Genomic DNA, 21,828 nt, shown 5'->3' with positions numbered 1-21,828 from the left:
TAAAGTTATGTTTTGTTACAATTACGTTTGATCCCTTAAATTCACATTGTTTTATCTCATTCTAATGAAACAGCCCACAAGTGCTGAATTACTACTCATACACGTCACTTTATCTGACAAATTAAAATTGTGGGGTAACGCAGCGCTGTTTTACTTGGTCAAAACAATCATACTATAAATACATTTGAGTATGTTGAAAGTTGTTATGTTACTCTGTGCCTTCGCTCGGTGGCTGCTATGAGACACTTGTTGCACATTGCAGAAAGCTAGATCGGCACTAGAATATCATATTAATAAAAGCTGGATGACTTGTGTTTCTAAGTAGCATGCAATTAATAAAAAAATATATATATTGTATGGTAGAGAAAATGCTGTATTACTGTTACTACAAATAAAGCTCTTTCTGACTATAAATGATTTTCTCGATCCGCCCCTGGTGAGGAGCAGGGCTGCAGGTGCAGTGTCAGCGCCCCCTGGCTGTGGAGCTGCAGTAGCCAAACAAACTCTTCCGGCATCTTGTGCATGTGTCGGGACGGGCGCTTCAGGTCATAATAATGGTATGGAATCGGCTGATCCTGCAGGTCGCTGTCGAACGGCCAGAATCCGTAAACGTGAACATGCTCACACAGTTCCAGTGCAGTGCTGATTAAAAGGAATCCCGTGGAGAGGCGCACCTCCCATAGGCCACGCCGCTTCCAGAACCGGTCCACTGTCCGCAGGTAAGAGGGGCTGAAGAACACCACCGGCTGCTGAGGTCTGATTGGCTGGAGGACTTTGAGTGTTTTGATTGACACTGATGTGCAGAACGTGTAGGCGAAGGCAGGAAGAATGAGGGAGGCGTTTCCGTACACACTGACCCGCTCCACCAACGGATCCGGATCCTTCTCCAGGTTTTTGTATCTACAGAAACACAGTTTTTAATAAACACTAATGACCGAACACTAGATGATCATATATGTGTATGCCAGGGAAATATGTCTCTGTTCCCCATCTGTCAATACTACGTTGTGTTGACTGACAAATGGGGTCTCACTTGGGAGCCCCTATCATCTCTGAGTTTTATAAAAACGGCCAATGGAATTGGTGACTGGAATTTGCATGCCAAGCCACTCCCCCATGCATATGGGTATATAAGATGGCGGCCCACATCCACTCATTCAACCGATCTCTCTAGACTGGTGAAAAGGGCGCATTAAGCGGTGTTCCAGCGTGTTTGCAAAATGCAATTCAATTTTTAAAAAAAATGCCTTTCAGTCTGTGCGGTGGGTTACGGCCAATCTTCACTTCACAAGCTCCCGTTCAAGATGCAAATGCAGAAACGCATTCTCATGTGCGTACGTCCTCAAGATTGGTTCGTAGAAATTGACCAGAAGGACGCATACATTCACGTCTCGATTCTACCTCGACACAGCCCGATTCATCAGTTTGCCTTCGAGGGTTGGGCATACTAGTACAAGGTCCTCCCCTTTGGCTGTCCCGGTCTCCCCGCGTCTTTACATAAGTCGTGGAGGCTGCCCTTGCCCAGCTTAAGGGAAGTGGGCATTCGCATTTTAAACTATTTGGACTACTGGCTCATTCTAGCTCACTCTCGAGATCTGCTGTGTGAACACAGGGAACTAGTGCTCAGGCTCCTCAGCCATCTGGGGCTTCAGGTCAACTGGGAAAAGAATAAGCTCTCACCCATGCACAGTATCTCTTTTCTCGGTATGGAGTTGGCGCTTCTCACCATCGCTCAATTGAAATGCCTGAATATACATTAAGGGGAAAACAGCGGCTCCACTAAAACATTTTCAGAGGCTCATGGGGCTTATGGCATCCGCAGCCTCAGTAACGCTGCTCAGGTTGATGCATATGAGACCGCTACAGCACTGGCTTCACAGCCAAGTCCTGAGATAGGCACTCCGTGTGACCATCACACTGATCTGTCTGTTCAGCCCTTGGTCAGACTTTGCCATTCTACGGACTGGAGTACCCTTAGAACAAGTGTCCAGGCATGTTGTTGTCACAATGCCTCCAGAACAGGCTGGGGCGCTGCATTTAATGGACACACAGCCACTGGCTTCTGAACGAGACCTCAACTACATTGGCATATCCACTGCCTAGAGTTGTCACCCTGCGCCAGTTTTGGTCATTGCTGTAGAGCAAGCACATGTTGGTCCGGACAGACAACACTGCGATGGTGGCGTATATCAAGGCGGTGGACGCTCACGTCAACCGTCACAAGTCGCCCACCATCTCCTCCTCCGGAATTAGCAGTGTCTCGTGTCCGCACCATTTATATTCCGGGCTAGCTCAATCGTGCGGCCGACTTAACGACTTAAAGAGAGCAGTTGCCACAAGGGCACATTCAACTTGCCAGCATCTGCGTCTTCAACACTCGTAACAGAGTGGTTGTGGCACGATTTCCACAGGGACCCTGTTTGTCAGTCGACATAATGGGGATAGTTGTAATAGATGGGGAACATCTTGGTTACTGACGTAACCCTCATTCTTTGACGGAGGGAACGGAGATGTCCTCTTATGTCCCCTGTGCCACAACCCTGAACCACCCAGCTAAATGGCCTCCTCAGCAAAATCCTGAACGAGTGGATGCGATCCGCCATCTTATTTACCTATTTGTACGGGGGAGTGGCTTGGCATGCAAATTCCACTTGCCAATTCCATTGACCGTTTTTTAAACTCAGAGATGTTTGGGGTTCCCAAGTGAGACCACATTTGGACATAACATCTCCAGTCTTCCTGTTTAAACCTACCCTTCCCATCAATTTATGACAAAGTTTTATATGCTGACATTAATGGACAAGTAACAATAAACAATATGTTTATAGCATTGAATAACCTTGTTTAATATTTCTACATACACAACTGTTGTTATTTTGAAAATGAATTAGTTTTTTAATATTAGATTATGCATTATGATTTACAAAACAAACAATAGTACATTTATAAAAGAATATTAATCAAGATGAATAAAATACTGCTCAGGTTACGTCATGATTCAAACAAAGATAAATGAATTTTGCATAAATAAAAAAATGAGCATTTTCGGACCATTACTGTAATCCCCCCAAAATTGTTTAGGACGCGACCAGTCACAGATTGGTTTAGATTGGAGTATAAATTATATTTAACCAGAATACATTTTTAAGAAATATACAATACAGTCTAAAAAGGACCTGAATGTAGTTAATTAAATCTGAATTATTTCCATTTGGAAACCAAGAATATAGAGATGCCAGTATTGGCCAATGAATGTGTTTTTTTATTAAAGCAGTAGTTAGAATTTTATTTAGAAATAGCAATCAATAAAAAAAGATTCTGAGGGTTAAAAATTAACCTGAAAAGTCTTCATTTAAATGATAATCAAAGCTGTGTTTTTATTGGTGTGTGTGTGTGTGAACACTGACTGAAGCTGACTGGGGTTGATGGTTACCAGATCCGTCTTCAGTCCAACATCACTGTCATTAACTGTTGCCAAATTAAACCTGAAAGAGAGAGAAAACATCATATTAACAGGAAGGATGGATGAATACTGATGGATGTGTTGTGGTCAGTGTGGGAGCAAGGAATGATGGGATGTGTTTACCGTATGACAAAGTCTGCATTGTCAATCTCATGTCCACAGCTGCTGTTTTTCAAAATCCCACCGCTGCCGACCACAGCACACCGACCCAGACGCCGACCGGACCAGGGGAAGTCCTGCACACACACACACACACACACACACACACACACACACACACACACACACACGTACACACACTTGAATATGTGGTTTATGGAGACTTTACATAGGCATAATGATATTTATACTGTACAAACTGTATATTCTCTCCCCTTACACTAACCCAACCCCTACACATACCCATTACACAAAACTTTATGCAATTTTTTATAAAAAAAACTAAAAACCTGTTACTATGCTTGTGTCCTCATAAACCATGTTTACATTTTTATACCACATATTTGGGTCCTCAGTAACCACACATACAAACACACACATACACACGCATGCACACATTAACATGCACACACACACATTGGGGTTTTTGGGGACTTTACAAAAACATAATGATTCTTATACTGTACAAATTGTACATTCTCTCCCCTTACACTAACCCTATTCCTAAACCTACCCATCACACAAATCTTTCAGCATTTTTACATTTTCAGGAAACCTCACTTAGTGTGATTTATAAGCTGTTTTCCTCATGGACACCAAAAATGTCCAGCTCAAAACTCTCTCACTCTCTCAAAAATACATACACAATCACTCACTGCCACAAACACACACCCTTTCTTTCTCTCTCTCACACACACAAACACACACACTCTCTCTCACACACACACATTCTCTTTCACACTCACAAGAACACACACACACACACACACACACACACACACACACACACACACACACACACACAAGCACACTCTCTCTCTCACACTCACTCACACTCATTTACACACACACACACACACACACACACACACACCTCAGGCAGCATACTGTGGAGTGCTGCATTCATTTTGTATGTTTTTGTTGTGCTTGTTTCATATTGGATGGATTGATTGATGGCTGTGTTGCGTTGGGTGAGAATGAATGATCCTGTGGCGTTACAACAAAACTGCAGCCGGATTCTGTCATAAACACACAGAGAGAGAAAGAGAAGAGTTTATGAGGATTCATATTACATAATCATCTCTGTTAAAACGACCCAGTTCAGTATGCTACGATTTATTGTTTGAACAGTTTTACAAGCTTGTCTCTTTAAACACTATTTAAACATTACGTTTGATTTTGCCAGATCAGGTCAAAACCATTTCACCTGTACTCAAACAATGCTTTCAGATCATACACACATCAGTCAATATATAAACACTACAGATCATTCATTAGACTCTACATCAAAAAAACGGAGAACAGCATCCATAGATTACAGTAAATAATCGTAATCTAATATCATATATAGTAATTGCAAATAGTAAGGAGAAAATATTGTGTACTGTATGAATGTTACGTGCTGCTATGTATAATCCAAGGAGCAAAGAACGGGACATGGAATGAATAACAAGATACATTTAATTAACACAAGGAGCAAGAGCATACATACAAACAACTAGCATCACATTAAATACTGGACAAGGAATTTAGGAAAACTCAGTGCTTATATACACAGGGAAAACAAAAGGAGCTAAATGAAACGCAGGTGAAACTAATCAATAACTTTGGGAGCAAACTGGCACTCACTAGAAAACTAGTTCAATTAACAATGACAGGGAACACAGGCAAACAGGACTACGTTATGTAGCCCTATGGGAATTTGGGTATTTCCTAAAATCATTATTTTTATTTTGGTTATTTTCTTTAAAATGTACATTTCATGTTGTTAAAAATGTTTAAATTATGTTTATGTGTGTTAAAAAATAAGTTAGTTAAAATTCACTTACCTAGAAGAAAGATCCAATCAGGGGTCAGGGTGAGAGGTCGCGAGGAAGCAGGGAGATAACGTTGTGAGACCGACACGAGAGAAAAAGGGGAGAGACACATGAGTGAGAACTGCGCTGTGACTGCCACGTTAAAAATTGGTAAAACACCAAGTTAATGCGTGTGATGGTAAATGAAATGTAATTGTATACTGCACGAAGAGTGAGGTACAGACATTTTGACCAAGTTTACAGTGTAATAGTTAATGGTTGTGAAGGACTCGGTTAGAGTTTTCAATAGAATGAGTGGACGACTAGTCAGCTATAAAGACAATATGCCAGCGAGTAGCCTGCTCGGTTGCCCTTTGTGCATCGTCTGAAAGAACACTTAAAGGTGAACTAAGTAACTTTTTTACCTTAACTGAACAGCTTCGGAGTCATTGGAATGGTTATATTACTTATTTCGGGTTGAATGCTGGTCGTTTCGCACCCCCCTGGTGCCCGTGAGCAGAAAATACGCACTTGCAACTTTGAGCCGGCGGGCCGCCGGCCGCCGCGTCAGGAAGTCTCGCGTGATATCAGGTCTCGCGATGTAAACAATTGCTTTACGGCCAAAAGAAATCTGCTAAAATGCTGTCATTATTGCGCTCCCTCACGCTGTTCGAACCCGAATGAAGAAGACGTTTTAAAGAATGTCCCATCTGCTTTGATGTCGTGATCTACTAGCCTCTGGTGTCTGAGAATCGCCAACGAGTTTTTACAACAGTGCTGTCAAATATCTATTCTGAAGCTGTGGGGGGAGCTCTAGAGAGAAACCTGCGAGCAAAAAGCGAGAATACAGCGAAGAAATCCCGAAACTACTGAGCCCTGCTTTAACTCCAGAGCCATTCCCTGCTTAGCTGTCGGACGACGTCTTCAACCACCAGCATCGCCAGCACCGCGTTGCCGCGGCGTGAACGACGACAACGACCAGCACAACGACAGCAGTGAGTTTTTTGTTTGCTGCGCCACTGCGCGAAGCGACCATTGTGTTGAAGGTCTCTCCGCTCCCAAGCCACGCTACAGGCCTGCAACGCGTCCTTCTCTGACTGTCTGGGTATTCATTTCATTTTATTTTATTGAGTGGCCACTGGCCACTTAGTCATTTGCCGGCTTAGCTTTAATTGTGGGGAATTGAGTGTTTTTGTATAATTGGTCATTTGACTGAACTGTGTTTCATTTGAATTGCACTTTTGATATTTTAACTGTATATCTGTAAATACTATATATATATTTTTTTCAGTAAATAGTTTAAACGTATTTCTGTTGAAGATTTTCTTTTCATGTTTATGATATTGATAATTTTGATACTTAAAGCAAGATAATATTGAGTTTACAGTAGCCTGGTTTAAAGTGAAAGTGTTTATTAACGCTGAGTAAGATAACCTAAGTCTAAGTGACATTTCAATTGATGCTTATTGCACTTATAGTATTGATAGCCATTCAAAAAGGGTAGAATAATAATGTAACTTTAAAAGTTAATGCTTATTTAACCAAGCACTTGAGATAGCCGCATACAATTAGTGTTTCACTTTCATTTAGCTATAAAGACACTGTATTGCCATTTTTGCATTAAGTTAAAAGATACCATTGAAGTAAATGTTAACAAGTAACTAATAATTAGGGAATTACAGTAGAGCATTAATTAATATTAGAGAGAGAGATCTCTCGCCACATAAGAATTCGGGGAGCGCACTCCACACTAATAGCTAGACACGCTAGGGGGCGCTACAGTTACATTAGTCCCTACTCCCAGAAGACACATCATAACACCATAACAGTGCAGCTGTATGTCAACTAGGCTCTTCCCTGTGAAGGCCTCCCTCCCCTCCCTTTACCTATCTACAGATAAAGCGTTGCCGGGATAATTCCGGTACGCGTGGCTACGTGGAAGCGATACAAATTCTGTATTATTAATTTTAAGGCCAGGCAAGTAGTATGTTGAGGGTTGATTTGTAGGGAAGGACTACACACCTGCGCACATATATTCAAACGCACATACCTATAGACTGAACTCGTAATATGCATGTGCACGCTATCGGCGTTCTCACTGGTTCGCGTTTTTGAAATTTGCGCAGAAAGAACTTAAGAGTTTTCTGTTAAAACGGTGTTGTGTTAGCAGCCAAAACACTTTACTTTAATTTCCTATTATCAATGTAAAGCTGCTTTGGAACAATCTACATTGTTAAAAGCGCTATATAAATGAAGATGACTTGACTTGACTTGACTTGACTTGCAGCTGAGGAGGGAGGGAGGGTGGGGACTGTGGAAGAGGACTACAGCAGGTGAAGAGCAGGAAACCTGGGGAAATAACAGAGGGAGAGATCAGGGTGCCGATGATGGTGAGAGGAGTCAGGAGCAGATAAGTGGGGAGCCAGAGTGCAGTCAGGACACTGGCCCACGGGGGCATAGAGGGAGGGAGGAGCCATGGTGGAGGCTTGGCTGTTGACACTAAGAGGACGATGGACAGAGATGGAGACGATGGAAGTGAAGTCCTACGTGCAGACAAAAAGCCAGCAAGAATGGGCAACACAGATGGTCCTGGAGGCTGAGCCGCAGTGAAGAGCGTCAGAAGTGGATCCAGGGTATCTAAAGGACTGAGGTGGAGCCGTTGGGACTGAGGGCCAAGGTGGAGCCGGAGGGAAGGCGGAGCCAGATGGAGCCGAAGGGGAGTCCGTGGTGCATCTGACCAACATCTGACCAAGGCAGAGCCAGAAACGGAGGGACAAGGGAGCCCGGTGGAGCCGCAAGGATGATGGATTCTGGTGGAGCCGAGGGAGGGAAGAGCCCATGTGGAGTTGACAGGCTGAGGTGGAGTGATGTGATTAGCGGCTGGAGGCGGAGCCGGGTGATCCACTTGCCTGGCGATGCTGGGGCAAATCCACACAGTGGAGTGGTGTCAGAGGAGGAGTCGAGGGGCTGAAGGGAACCAGCGGAGGCGGGGCTGAGGAACTGGCTATTATAGAAAGAGGCAGTGGGAGAGGGAGGATGCACATGAACTCTGGAGACACAGGAGACTTCGAGCTGGGTGGATCAAGCGGAGACACAACAGACTGGGCAGGGACTGGGCAGGGACTGGGCAGGGACGGGAGAATCGAGACATCCTCTTCCAAATCATCCTAAAACTGTCCAGAGGCCAGGCACAACTAATCCTCAGTGGCAGGTGGCAGAATCAGAATCAGCTTTATTCGCCAAGTGTGCGCAAACACTGTCATAGAAGTGCACAGAACCGACTCAATAACAGATGAGTAAAACTGTGTCATCTGTGCCTGTGACAGGTTGAACTTCTTCTGTTGATGAAAGAAGTACAACCCCTGCAGGGCCTTTTTCACAATGGAATCAATGTGATTGTCCCACTTCAGGTCCTGAGAGATGATGGTGCCCAGGAACCTGGATAACTCCACTGCAGCCACAGTGCTGCTCATGGTGGTGAGTGTGTGTGTGTGTGTGGGGGGGGGGGGGGGGGGGGGTGGTGTTTCTCCTGAAGTCCACTATCATCTCCACTGTTTTGAGCGTGATCAGCTCCAGATTGTAATGACTGCTCCAGACAGCCAGTTGTCCAGCATCCTGTCTGTATGCAGACTCGTCAATGTTGTGGATGAGAATATGTTGTCGACTGTGTTGTGGGCGGGGCTTCCCTTCATCCCTTCTTACTCCACAAGCAACCCCACATGGACGGACGATCTCTTATCATCCGATCATGGTTTTGTCTCGCTATTAGTGTTACTCGATGTTAGTGCTGCATTTGATACTATCGACCACAACATTCTTTTAAATAGACTCGAAAATGATGTTGGCATTAGTGGAATTGCATTAGCATGGCATAAATCATACTTATCTGACCGTTATCAGTTTATAGCAGTGAATGAAGAGATGTCTTATCGATCAAAAGTTCAGTGTGGAGTACCACAAGGCTCAGTACTAAGACCGTTGCTGTTCACTCTGTACATGCTACCCTTGGGAGATATCATTAGGAAGCATGGCATTAGTTTTCACTGTTATGCTGATGATACTCAGCTCTATATTTCTTCATGCCCTGACAAAACTTATATAAAAAACTGGATGACTAGTAATTTCCTACTACTTAATTCTGAAAAAAAAACAGATTCTAATTATAGGACAAAAAAAACGTCCTCACGTCATTACCTAGACTAACACTCTGTCTAACACTTAACAGCTGCTCTGTCAAGTCTTCGTCGTCGGTTAGGAACCTGGGTGTGCTCTTTGATACCAATCATTCATTTGAAAGTCACATTTATAGTATCTGTAAAACCGCATTCTTCCATCTTAAAAATATATCTAAATTACGACATACAGTATGCTTTCAATGACAAATGCAGAACAGTTAGTTCATGCATTCATGACATCAAGGCTAGATTATTGTAATGCTCTACAGGTTAGGTCAGCTGGAACCGGGAACACTTCCCATAAATCCTGATGTACTCGTTGCATCATAAGAAGAATGGCGTCTACACTAATATAAGTCTCTCTGTTCATCCCAATGTTTACCGCAGTCCGCCAGATTCAGGGCGTATCCGGATCTGATGAAGTACCTGCGCCTGGACACGACAACAACACAGTCCTGAAGTGTCAACTAGTCTCTCCCCTGTGAAGGCCCCTTCTCCGTCCCTTTACCTCAGTACAGATAAAATGTTAACAAAATGATTCCAGTTCACATGGATACGCAGAAGCGACAAAAAGTTCTGTATTATGAATTAAGGCCAAACAAGTAATTTGGTGAGGTCAATTTGTAAAAAAAGACTACACGCCTGTACATATACATATATACACATACAGTGGGGAGAACAAGTATTTGATATTTTGCAGGTTTTCCTGCAGTCTGTAATTTTTATCATAGGTACTCTTCAACTGTGAGTGATGGAATTAAATTCAATTCAAATTTATTTGTATAGCGCTTTTCACAATACACATTGTTTCAAAGCAGCTTTACAGAAAGTGAATCTAAAACAAAAATCCAGAAAATCACATTGTATGATTTTTAAGTAATTAATTAGCATTTTATTGCATGACATAAGTATTTGATCACCTACCAACCAGTAAGAATTCTGGCTCTCACAGACCTGTTAGTTTTTCTTTAAGAAGCCCTCCTGTTCTCCACTCATTACCTGTATTAACTGCACCTGTTTGAACTCGTTACCTGTATAAAAGACACCTGTCCACACACTCAATCAAACAGACTCCAACCTCTCCACAATGGCCAAGACCAGAGAGCTGGTTAAGGACATCAGGGATAAAATTGTAGACCTGCACAAGGCTGGGATGGGCTACAGGACAATAGGCAAGCAGCTTGGTGAGAAGGCAACAACTGTTGGACCTGATGACCTGCCAAATGCATAAGCATGAATGTAAAGATGATAAAGACACACCTGTTTAGCTCCTGCTCAGTTTTGTTTGATTTGTACGGGCAGCTCATGAAATCTGACAGCTCCTGCGTGAACTTCTTGAGTTTTATACTGAGAGGGAAACAAAGGCATTTAATTAAATGATCAGTTCTCTGAAATATCAGGATCGCTGGTTGATCTTCATTCTCACGCACCTTTTGGCCGGTTTGATAACGGAAAACTTGCGTCTGAGTTTTTCGCAGTGCAGCTTCTGAAGCGCCTCTGTCATCACATCTCTGAAAGAAAAAGAGCAAATGTCATTTTTTTTGCTGCTCATTAACTTTCCTCTAAATGATCAACATAATCAAAAGTGCCGATAACCCTGTTGCACACAATCTATTACATTCTTGATGCGCCTGTAGGTTCTGTCTAATGGGTTCCTCCTCACTCTTAAAAATAAAGGTTTCAGCAAATATACATATTTACTTTCAGCAAAGAACCCTATTCTTTTTAATTAACTTTTGGCTGGCTATAATGTTTCAGTACCAGTTCTTTTCTACAGACCTATAAGAGAATCAAAAGTTCTTTGGAAATTTTACAGGATTACCTATGACACCAGCCCCCCTTTTGTTTCTATTTGGGTCTTTTTTATTAATAATAAATAATCAATTTATTCGCTCTTTTTGCTCTCTTTGAGCATCGGCCTGAAAATGTTATTTCCCACTTAAACTGTCGTAAATCTTGAATGCTTTACAGCACAGTTAGATTTTTTTTTTGTAGATTTTTTTTTTCACATAGCAAGTGCCAAAACCATTTACTTTTCTGTTTCGTACCATTCCAATGAAGTAAAACATTCGAAGAAATAAACAATGAAAATAAAATAAAAATGACTGCAGAGCACCAGAGGGTTAACAGTTCTTCTTGAAGAGCAGGATGCACAATTTCAGCTAGAACATGCCAATGATAAAACATATTATAACCCTAAATTATCAATGGAATCAGATGATTGCTCGATAGGAATATTGATTTAATACATGTGTGCATTTCAGCAAGACTTTTCCTAATGTTGAACACAATGCTCAAAAACATCAATGCACTAAAACCAGCCGCTGATGAACATCTCTGTAGCTACTGTGATGGATTTTTTTAAATTAATCAACTTTAATTAATCAACTAACATTTGTTCCCTTTAGAGAGTACTCTCGTATTGCGTAAGGCTAGCTTAAACTATGGGAAAACTCCTTTTCTCGAGAATACTGAAGCCAAAATTATCCTTATAATTTTATGTAAAACGCAGTGCAGCTGCACAGCAGACCACAGCAGAGCATTCTAGTGCGCTGATTGGCTGTGCTGCGGCAACTACACAAACCTATGGTGAGGTGGCTGAGCCACGTGAACCTATCAGGAGTGCGATGAAATAACGCTGTCAACCCTGCGGGCTCGACTCGCCATTTTCAACGAGGACTCCGTCCCCCCCGCTCTCCGCCCGGGCTACGCAGGAAGAGGCGCCGCGGACAGAGAATGCCAGAGCGCATGAGAGAGCCTGCGCCGGATATTTCCCCGCATGCATCGCTCACTGAACCTCCCTCACCGGTCTTGTTCACACAGGATGAACAGCGCCCCTCCCAGCAAGCGGCTGTTCCTGTTTCCTTCGGTGGACCGGAAGAGGAGGATGACGAAGACGACAGCTTCTCTATTGCTGCGTGAGGAGTGGCCGGGCTCTATCGCGGACCCCGTGTCTTCGACTCAGGACTGCTCCAGTGGCGTCAGGGCTTCTGAGACTCCTGACGAAGGCCGTGGAGGACCTCAGGCTGGACTGGTCTCAGCCCGCAGAACCCTCGCGAAGCAGGCGGGATGAGTGGTTCCTGCAAGTTCGCCGTCAAGCTCCTCCGCAAAGACCTGCCCCCTTCTTCCCTGAAGATCATGACGAGCTGACAAAGTCATGGAAGGCTCCTTTTTCAGCTCGTCTCAAATCCTCGGCTTCTTCGATGCTCTCGACACTCGACGGCACGAAGGAGAAGGGTTATGATAGCCATCCGCCTCTGGAAGAAGCTGTCGCCGCGCACCTTTGCCCGCTCTCCGCTAGAGGATGGCAGTCAAAGGCGACACACCCATCGAAGCCCTGCCGTACCACATCAGCTCTCGCCGGTCGAGCATACGCCTCCGCCAGGCAGGCTGCGTCAGCGCTTCACACGATGGCCATCCTCCAGGTGCTTCAGGCGAAACTTCTCCGCTCCATGGATGAGTCCGGCCCTGATCCTGAGACTTTTAAGGACCTGCGTAGCGCCACTGACTTAGCGCTACGCGCTACGAAGGTTACCGCCCAGGCGATCGGCAGGAACATGGCGAATTTGACTGTGCTAGAGCGCCACCTCTGGCTAACCCTCACAGAGATAAAGGACGCTGACAAAGCTCCCTTCCTGGACTCTCCCATTTCCAGCACCGGCCTCTTCGGCCCAGCAGTGAAAGGATTTGCTGAGCACTACACCGAAGCACAGAAGGCATCACAAGCCATGCGCCATTTCCTCCCCAAGCGCTCCAGTTCTGCATTGGGCCGCCGCCTCCTCCTCCTCCGCCTTCTAAAACAGCACCGCCGCCTTTTCAGCCGCGTCCTGTGACAAAGTCTCGCTACTACTCTTGCTCCATGAGCCGTGGGCTGCCAGACCGAAGGGGACCTCGACCCAAAGCTGCGTCTAACTCCGAGCCTCCAAAGCCTTCCTAGCCACAGGAAGAAAGAGACCGTGGTTAAATCCCGCCGCGGCCGGATTAACACCACAAACTCTCCCTGCACTTCTCCCAGTCCCCTCTATTCAGGCGGCTGGGGATTTCAACACTGCAGCAAACGAGCCTGTCATAAAACATGCACGCCTGTAAAGGGCGCGCCCATTATTCAGTGCGCGCCGCTACACATAAGTGCTGTCCCTACAGTGTCACAAGCACAAAACAACTGGCCAACCAGGTCCCTATCACAAAGCGACCCGACCCCAGATATAATTCAACCCCTCGCTATGCGGGCCAAGGCCTGGCAGGTTATCCCCGGTATTTCAGATTGGGTGTTGAACATAATAGAACGAGGATAGAACTCACTACAGTTTGTCCGCAGAGCCTCGCGCTTTCGCGCCGTGGTCGAGACATCGGTGAAAAGCAGCGTGAGTCACGTGCTTCGCGCTGAAGTTTCGAAACTGTTAATGAAGGGTGCTATAGAAGCTGTTCCCTTGACAATAAGCGAGTCAGGCTTTTACAGCTGCTACTTCCTCGTTCCCAAAAAGGATGGTGGTCTCAGACCCATTCTAGATCTCAGGCATCTGAACAAAGCGCTTATGATGCGCTCGTTCAGGATGCTGACAACGAAACAAATCCTCACGCAAATTCACCCAGGGGAATTGGTTTTTCTCAGTGGATCTGAAAGATGCTTATTTTCACATCCAGATAGCACCTCGCCACAGGCCATTCTTGAGATTCGCCTTCGAGGGGCAGGCTTATCAATACAAAGTCCTACCATTCGGTCTATCCCTGGCACCTCGAACATTTACGAGGTGCATGGATGCCACTCTCGCTTCCCTGAGACTTCACAGTGTGCGAATTCTGAACTACCTCGACGACTGGCTAGTTATAGCCCAGTCAGAGGCGCAGTTAATATCTCACAGGTCCTGGCTCCTCAGCCATCTAGAACTCCAGTCCTCGGGACCCACTGCTCTGCACATTTTGTATGTCTCCCTTATTTAACACACCTGAATCAGATCATCAGCTCATTAGGAGAGACTCCATGAACTGAACTGAGTGTGTCAGATAAGAGAGACATACAAAATGTGCAGAGCAGCGGGTCTTGAGGACTGGAGTTGAGAACCACTGATCTAGAATGTCTGGGTCTCAGGGTCAATACTGCCAAGAGTGCGCTGTCTCCCAGCCAGACTATTTCTTTTCTGGGGACAGTCATAGACTCAGTACAGATGAAAGCGCGCCTGACGTCACAGCGAGCGTTCTCTATCCAGCGCTTAGCGGTTTCGTTCAAAGCCGGCTCATACACCCCTCTCAAACGTTTTTAGAGGATGTTAGGCCTGATGGCCTCGGCATCAGCAGTTCTCAAACTAGGCCTGCTGAACATGCGTCCCCTTCAGCGCTGGCTGAACAACCAGGTCCCGGCGCACGCGTGGTGATCGGGCCGGTTGCGCATTAAAAAAGTAAACCAAGGCTGCATCAGAGCCCTGGCTCCGTGGAAAATAGCCGACTGGTTTCAGTCAGGCGTGAGTATGGGCTCAGTCTCAAAATGGAAAGTGATCTCGACAGATGCATCCAACCTAGGTTGGGGCACCCTGCACGATGGCAGACTCACCTCCGGCCTCTGGACAGGCCCAGAGAAACGGCTGCACATAAACTGTCTAGAGATGAAAGCGGTCGAATTGTCGCTAAAGGCTTTCCTCCCATACATAAAGGACCAACACGTCCTGGTCCGAACGGACAACATGTCGGTGGTGTCCTACATAAATCGCCAGGGTGGGCTCAGGTCAACCTGCACACCATGGCCGAACGCCTCCTCCTTTGGACACTTGCTCGCTAAGGGCAGCGCATGTGCCAGGCATTCTGAATCAGGAGAGACCTCCTCACGCAGGCGAAGGGAATGATCTGGCATCCCCGTCCAGACCTGTGGGCTCTTCATGTGTGGCCCATCAATGGTTACCCGGGAACCTCTCTGAAGAGGTGCTGAACACCATTTCTGAGGCAAGAGCGCCTTCAACTAGGCGGCTTTATGCCCAGAAATGGGCAGTGTTCTCCAGCTGGTGCACAGCATGGAGCTGGGACCCATATTCATGTGAAGTGGCAGTAGTGCTATCTTTTCTCCAAGAGCTTTTGGACGCGTGTCACTCCCCGTCCACGCTCAAGGTTTATGTGGCGGCCATAGCAGTGTTCCACGCTCATGTGGCCGGACAGTCACTGGGGAGAACCGACCTAGTCGTGCGCTTCCTCAGAGAAGCCAGGAGGCTGAACCCTCCTCGAACCCCATCGGTTCCTATATGGGACCTTTCCACGGTCTTAGAGGCCATGAAAGGTACTCCGTTTGAGCCGTTGCAGTCCGCGAGCCTGAAGAACATCTCGCTTAAGACTGCTCTCCTCCTTGCACTGGCTTTAGTCAAGCAAGTTGGAAATCTGCACGCACTCTCAGTGAGCGCTTCCTGCCTTGAGTTTGGGCCTAACGACTCCAGAGTCGTCCTTAAACCAAGGCATGGGTATGTACCTAAAGTGCTCTCCACTCCGTTCAGAGCACAGGTTATTTCGCTATCTGCTCTTCCTTCGTCTGAGGACGAAGGAGACGCGAATCTACTTTGTCCTGTCAGGGCTCTTAGAGTTTACTTGGAGCATTCCGCTGCATCCAGGCAATCGGAACAGCTCTTTGTTTGCTTTGGTGGTCGCACCAGGGGGAGCGCAATCACGAAGAAGAGATTGTCGCGATGGATAGTAGATGCTATCTCGCTGGCATATGAGTCAAAAGGTCTCTGCTGCCCCATGGGTGTCAGAGCTCATTCCACTAGAGGCATGGCCTCATCCTGGGCTTGGTCCAGTGGAATACCACTTGAAGATATCTGTGCGGCAGCAGGCTGGGCCTCTCCGTCCACGTTTATCAAGTTCTATAACTTGGGGGTTCCCGCTTTGCAAGCTAAGGTTCTTTCCATATAGAAAAATGGCGCTGTCTGGTCTAGTTATACATATTCCTTTATAAGGCCCACTGACGTTGGTCTCTTTTTGGGGTCATAACTTACTCATAGTATGTGTGGGTTATAAGCACGCACAGCGTTTTAAATGGGGTTCCCATAGCGTAAGCTAGCCTTACGCAATACGAGTACTCTCGAAAGGGAAAGTCTCGGTTACTAAACGTAACCTCGGTTCCCTGAGAGAAGGGAATGACTATTGCGTAACCCGCCGTGCAAGTGTGCTTAGACCGGGTCGATCGCTTCAGTCGATTTAACCTAAATTCTTACCTAAAAATGGGCTTCTTATAGACTTAAGCCACGCCAATCTTGGCAGGCTCTGACGTGACAGAGATATATTTTCTTTGTAATATTTAAACTTTCTCTCTTCTGTTTGTCCTGCGCGTGACCAAATGATTGTCGTGAGATTAATTGATTGCTGTTTAAAAGAACTCTGATTGTGTTTGTCACACACACACACTAAAGGCTCATTAACCACAATGTGTTGTTGTGCCGTTGCTTGTCACCTGTTTTTAAAACTAATTAAAATTGTGAATCAGTAGTAGGCTACACTGGATTGCAAATGTCTGCGTGTTTTTAGGGCTTTTCCAGATCGTTGTTTGGGTTTATGATAAAATAATGCGTCTATACTTCGAAAATAATCTAAACACCGTTCTCGACAAAGGCAATCCCACAGTCAAATACATTACAAAAATAAAAAAATAAAATCGCATCTTCACTTGACAAAATTGCACAACGCAAATTACAGTCAATATCGGGTTTAAAATCATTATGACCATTTTACAGGAGTATAGCCTATACAGCACATGGTTCAAATATTTTCACCGCACTAAACTGAAGGATTTATTTGAAGCACGATAGAGTGAAACACCTTTATCTCTGATTCAGTCCTGAACAGCTCTACTCTCCTGCGTAACAAATCTAAAACATTTCTATTCTGATTAAAATTATAATGACGTTTCCATCTAAACTAATGACATTTAAATATCACTTGTGTGTTTCTTAGACTCTTCAGAAAACAATTTAACAACTTCATGACAGCATGCACAATATACAGTCATCAGTTAGAATAAAAATACAAATAAATCACTTATTAAGATGCAAATCTTAAACTAGTCATACACTTTAGGCTAATTAAAAACCAGCAATACAGAGCCCGATTTGAATTCATTTAAGTAGCGTTTATTGAATTATAATGAAATATTGAGATAAAAGCGCTCACCTGGACGAGTGTTTGTCGGGTATGTAGTAAAACACCACACACACACCCTGAAAGATGACCAGGACCATCAGCAGTGTGAAGATCCACTGGAGAGACCCCGATGCCATCAGAGAGTTTGTGAGTGAGTGTGAGAGAGAGAGAGAGAGAGAGAGAGAGAGAGAGAGAGCGTGAGCGTGATTCATGGGTTAAAGGCTATAAACACACACACACACACACACACACACACACGCAACTTGTCTCCGCCCCTCTCAAACTCGCTCTTCTCCTGTAAAATGGTCATAATGATTTTAAACCCGATATTGACTGTAATTTGCGTTGTGCAATTTTGTCAAGGGAAGATGCGCATTATTTTATTATAAGCCCAAACAACGATAATATCTGGAAAAGCCCTAAACACGCAGACATTTGCAATCCAGTGTAGCCTACTACTGATTCACAATTTTAATGGCTTAGTTTTAAAAACAGGTGACAAGCAACGGCACAACAACACATTGTGGTTAATGAGCCATCAGGGTGGGTGTGTGTGTGTGTGTGTGTGTGTGTGTGTGTGTGTGTGTGTGTGTGTGACAAACACAATCAGAGTTCTTTTAAACAGCAATCAATTAATCTCACGACAATCAACTGGTCACGCGCAGGACAAACAGAAGAGAGAAAGTTCAGATATTACTAAGAAAAATATATTTCACCAAAAACATGACTAAACCAATATATAAACTATTAATTACAAATACATTAGCCAATCATAAATGATTAAATTGGAATATATATCAAAATCCACAAGTCAAAAATATCATAAGTGAAATAAGGTATACAAATCGAAATGTTCCTTCAAATGACAATTATTTGCGATTTGTAATTTCAACACTGTAAAAAAATGTTTTTTTTACGAATTCACAGCTACAAAACGTTTACGAATCATAAAGATATTTGTATCATTTCCCTTACACTGTTTTATAGATAAATGTAAGTTCCCTTTACCCTACTCCCAAACCTAAATATAAATTACTCATTTTATACAGAATAATATAAAAAGAATAAAACACTTTATGGACAGAGATGTGTAGGGAAATGCCAGTTTTATTAATAGCATTAAAATATATTTTGAGCCACTAACATTAATCCTACTCCTGCCCCTAAACCTACCCATAACCATTTCTTAAAACTATGCAGGCTAAAATTATGAAGAAAAACAACAGATGTGCAGTGTAATCATAATAATTTATTGCGAAAATGTAAATCGGTACCAAAAGTCGCTCAAATGACGATGTGTTGCAGTCCTCTCTGGCAGTATATAATAGTTTTGTATAAGGGACAGAGCAGAATTTAAGTTATTAATCCATGAAAATGTTAACCCAGCTTCCCTCTGCGTGAAGACGGCGCGCGCGCTTCTGCATTTCAATGTTGTTTCAACTGAAACACGGCATGCTGCAATCTGTGACGAAGCAGGCGACAGCCAATGAGCGTTTGATATCACTGCCGTAAAACATGTCGTAACGCTTCTTGAGGGCGCAATTTTTGAATTTAAATTCATCACGAGCGCGGGATTTGACATTTACGGTCGCTGCTGAGAATGGAGATGGAGATCGCTGGATGTGGATGAAGGGCTGAATTTGGATCTGTTTCTTGCTTGCGTATGGATTATAAAGATTTGGATTACATCTAACGTTACGTTAGCTAATAAAAATGATGTATTTTGTTCATTTATATTGTGTTTTGGTGTATTGTGGTTCTATAGGAGAAAACGCCAATTTGTGTCTCACCGTAACGTTAAATAAACTAAATGTTACAAAATGGTTAAACGATTAAAGAAGGTATTGTTAAGGGTTTAAACTATAGTCTTGTCTGTTAATCCTCCGAAGCGAGTTTGCAGCAGGAACAGAGATTATTTCTTAAATGAGTAACTGTTATAACGTTAAACTGCATTTAATAAATGCGATTTTCTGTAAAACTTACTGTCATGAAAGGCTAAATGTATTGTTATTTGTTGTTTATAACTTTTGATCTTGGCCTCGGGCATTTGAAATGATGTAGACTATTGAGAGTTTTCTCATTTGGAATGCTCAATATAATTTTTTTCACATAATCAGATGGTTCAGATGTGATCGTGATATCCTAGTAAATAATGGGTTGTATTATTTTTTTAATAAAAGTGATTTTTTTTCTCTGATGTGCTGGCCATAGTGTTTGTTCTACTTCAGTCAGGTTAGGTATGCAATCTGTTGATAGGTTATAGACTTTCTACTGATATCAACTGCGTCTTTCACTTTAATTAGATAGTCCTAAAAGATATCTACTAACACTTAGTGGATAATGTCTATTAATAGTCAACTGATCATAAACAATTTCTGGTAACACTTTAGAATACTGTTCCTTCATTAATGAATAACTACACAGGAACAAATGAGTAATGCATTAGTGACACTCTAGTAACTACTATTAACTAACAACAAACTCTGATTAACGAATTAGTAAGTAATAGCGCTCAGTCGAATGTGGTAGTTCACTATTAGCTAATCAATAACTACTATTTTTCATACCTCACTGAAGACTATAAGAACTACTATATACAGGTTCATAAATATTTATAATGCACAATGTTTAATATAAGGTAATAGTAGCCCATTAGTAATTAATCAAGTGTTACTACATCCTTCTAAAGGAACTACTAATAATTTGGATCAGTATTCTAAAGTGAGGATCATGGGAACACACTAGTAATGACTAAAGTGTTACCAAATCCATTGGAAGGAATTACTATTCAAAATCTTACAAAAATCTCAAAAGCTCACAATGACTTCAGTCAATATTAGGTAGTTATCATGTTTTTCACTTTAGAATACTGATCCAAATAATTAGTAGTTCCTTTAAAATTATGTAGTAATACTTGAGTCATTACTAGTGGGTTACCATTACCTTTTATTATAAATTATGCATTATTCATGTTAATTATGAACCTGTAGATAGTAGTTCTCTGGGAGGTATGAAAAAAATAGTAGTTATTGATTAGCTAATAATGAACTACTACATTCATCTGAGCACTGTATACTTACTAATTTGTTAATCAGAGTTTCTTGTTAGTTAATAGTAGTTACTAGAATGTTAATAATGCGTTACTCGTTTGTTCCTGTGTAATTATTCATTAATGAAGGAACAGTATTCTAAAGTGTTACCCAATTTCTTTGTTGACAAGCAACAAATAAGCAACTACATGTAATCTTTAGTTGACTATCAACAGATTATCTACAAATGGTTCAAACATTTTTAAAAACATTTTTAAATCAGCTAAAATAATCATTAATTTGATGCATATGAGACCCCTTGAGTAGGATATACAGTATCATATACTTCATATGCTGACATGACTGTTGACTTTTAACTGACAGATTGATCTTGAGTTGTTGGTACTCAATCTACAGAAAGTTAGTTGACAATTGAAAGTTAGTCGACAATTGGTTAATAACCTGTTGCAAAATAACATTGACAGTCAACAGGCACTTTTTCGTAAAATCTGTAGATTAACACTTGAATTGTACCTTATAGTCTATAGGCAGTCAGTTGAACGTATGTTACTTGTCAGTTGAAACAGTGTTGTTGAATGTCAACTGATGCACTGTTGACAAGCTACTGAATGGCTACTAATAACTAGTAAAATCTCAACAAACGGACTATCAAAGTAAAGTGTTACCGAAAATTGTTGCAAAGTAAATCCTACACCAGTTTTTTCTCTCTCTCAGTAAACGTGCTATTGTAATTAGCCTACATTAGGAAGCATATAGCACACATTTCCCCTTTAGCTCTTTACTTATCATCTCGGGTGTTTCGGTCGGATGGGAAAACAAGATTGTTTAATTGTCACACAGAGAGAGGAGATGTGGTCAACATTAACAGGGCGAAGGCCAGGCGTGCGACTCTCTTCCAGGGAATTTTCAAGCCTCATGATGACAACTTGGCCTGACGACAGCAAATGAATAAAGCTTGTTACGGAGGAGCAATAATCACGGGCATGTTGGGCTTTCTGTCTCCCGAACCGCAGAGAAAACACTCCAGCTGGTCAAGAAAGAATTCCCGGGAGAGGATTCCCGCCCTTACGGAC

The 21,828-nt window shown here is 43.1% G+C and overlaps 1 protein-coding gene across 1 annotated transcript; it reads right to left on the bottom strand.

The window, feature by feature from the left end:
• Nucleotides 1-305: 305 nt before the first annotated feature.
• LOC311302568 (alpha-2,8-sialyltransferase 8F-like) lies at nt 306-17,809 on the bottom strand. The gene is made up of 7 exons (XM_084428557.1): nt 17,736-17,809; nt 11,024-11,104; nt 10,854-10,940; nt 4,497-4,641; nt 3,587-3,699; nt 3,408-3,485; nt 306-900 (listed from the first exon to the last, which is right to left on the bottom strand). The coding sequence occupies exons 1-7, from the start codon at nt 17,801-17,803 to the stop codon at nt 408-410; spliced, it is 1,065 nt and encodes a 354-aa protein (XP_084284683.1). The 5' UTR covers nt 17,804-17,809; the 3' UTR covers nt 306-407.
• Nucleotides 17,810-21,828: the final 4,019 nt, after the last annotated feature.

Source organism: Rutilus rutilus, assembly GCF_951802725.1.
Source record: "Rutilus rutilus genome assembly, chromosome: 13".
NCBI lineage: Eukaryota > Metazoa > Chordata > Actinopteri > Cypriniformes > Leuciscidae > Rutilus > Rutilus rutilus.
Note: the sequence above shows the minus strand (reverse complement) of the source record. Positions and strands in the feature narration are given on the sequence as shown.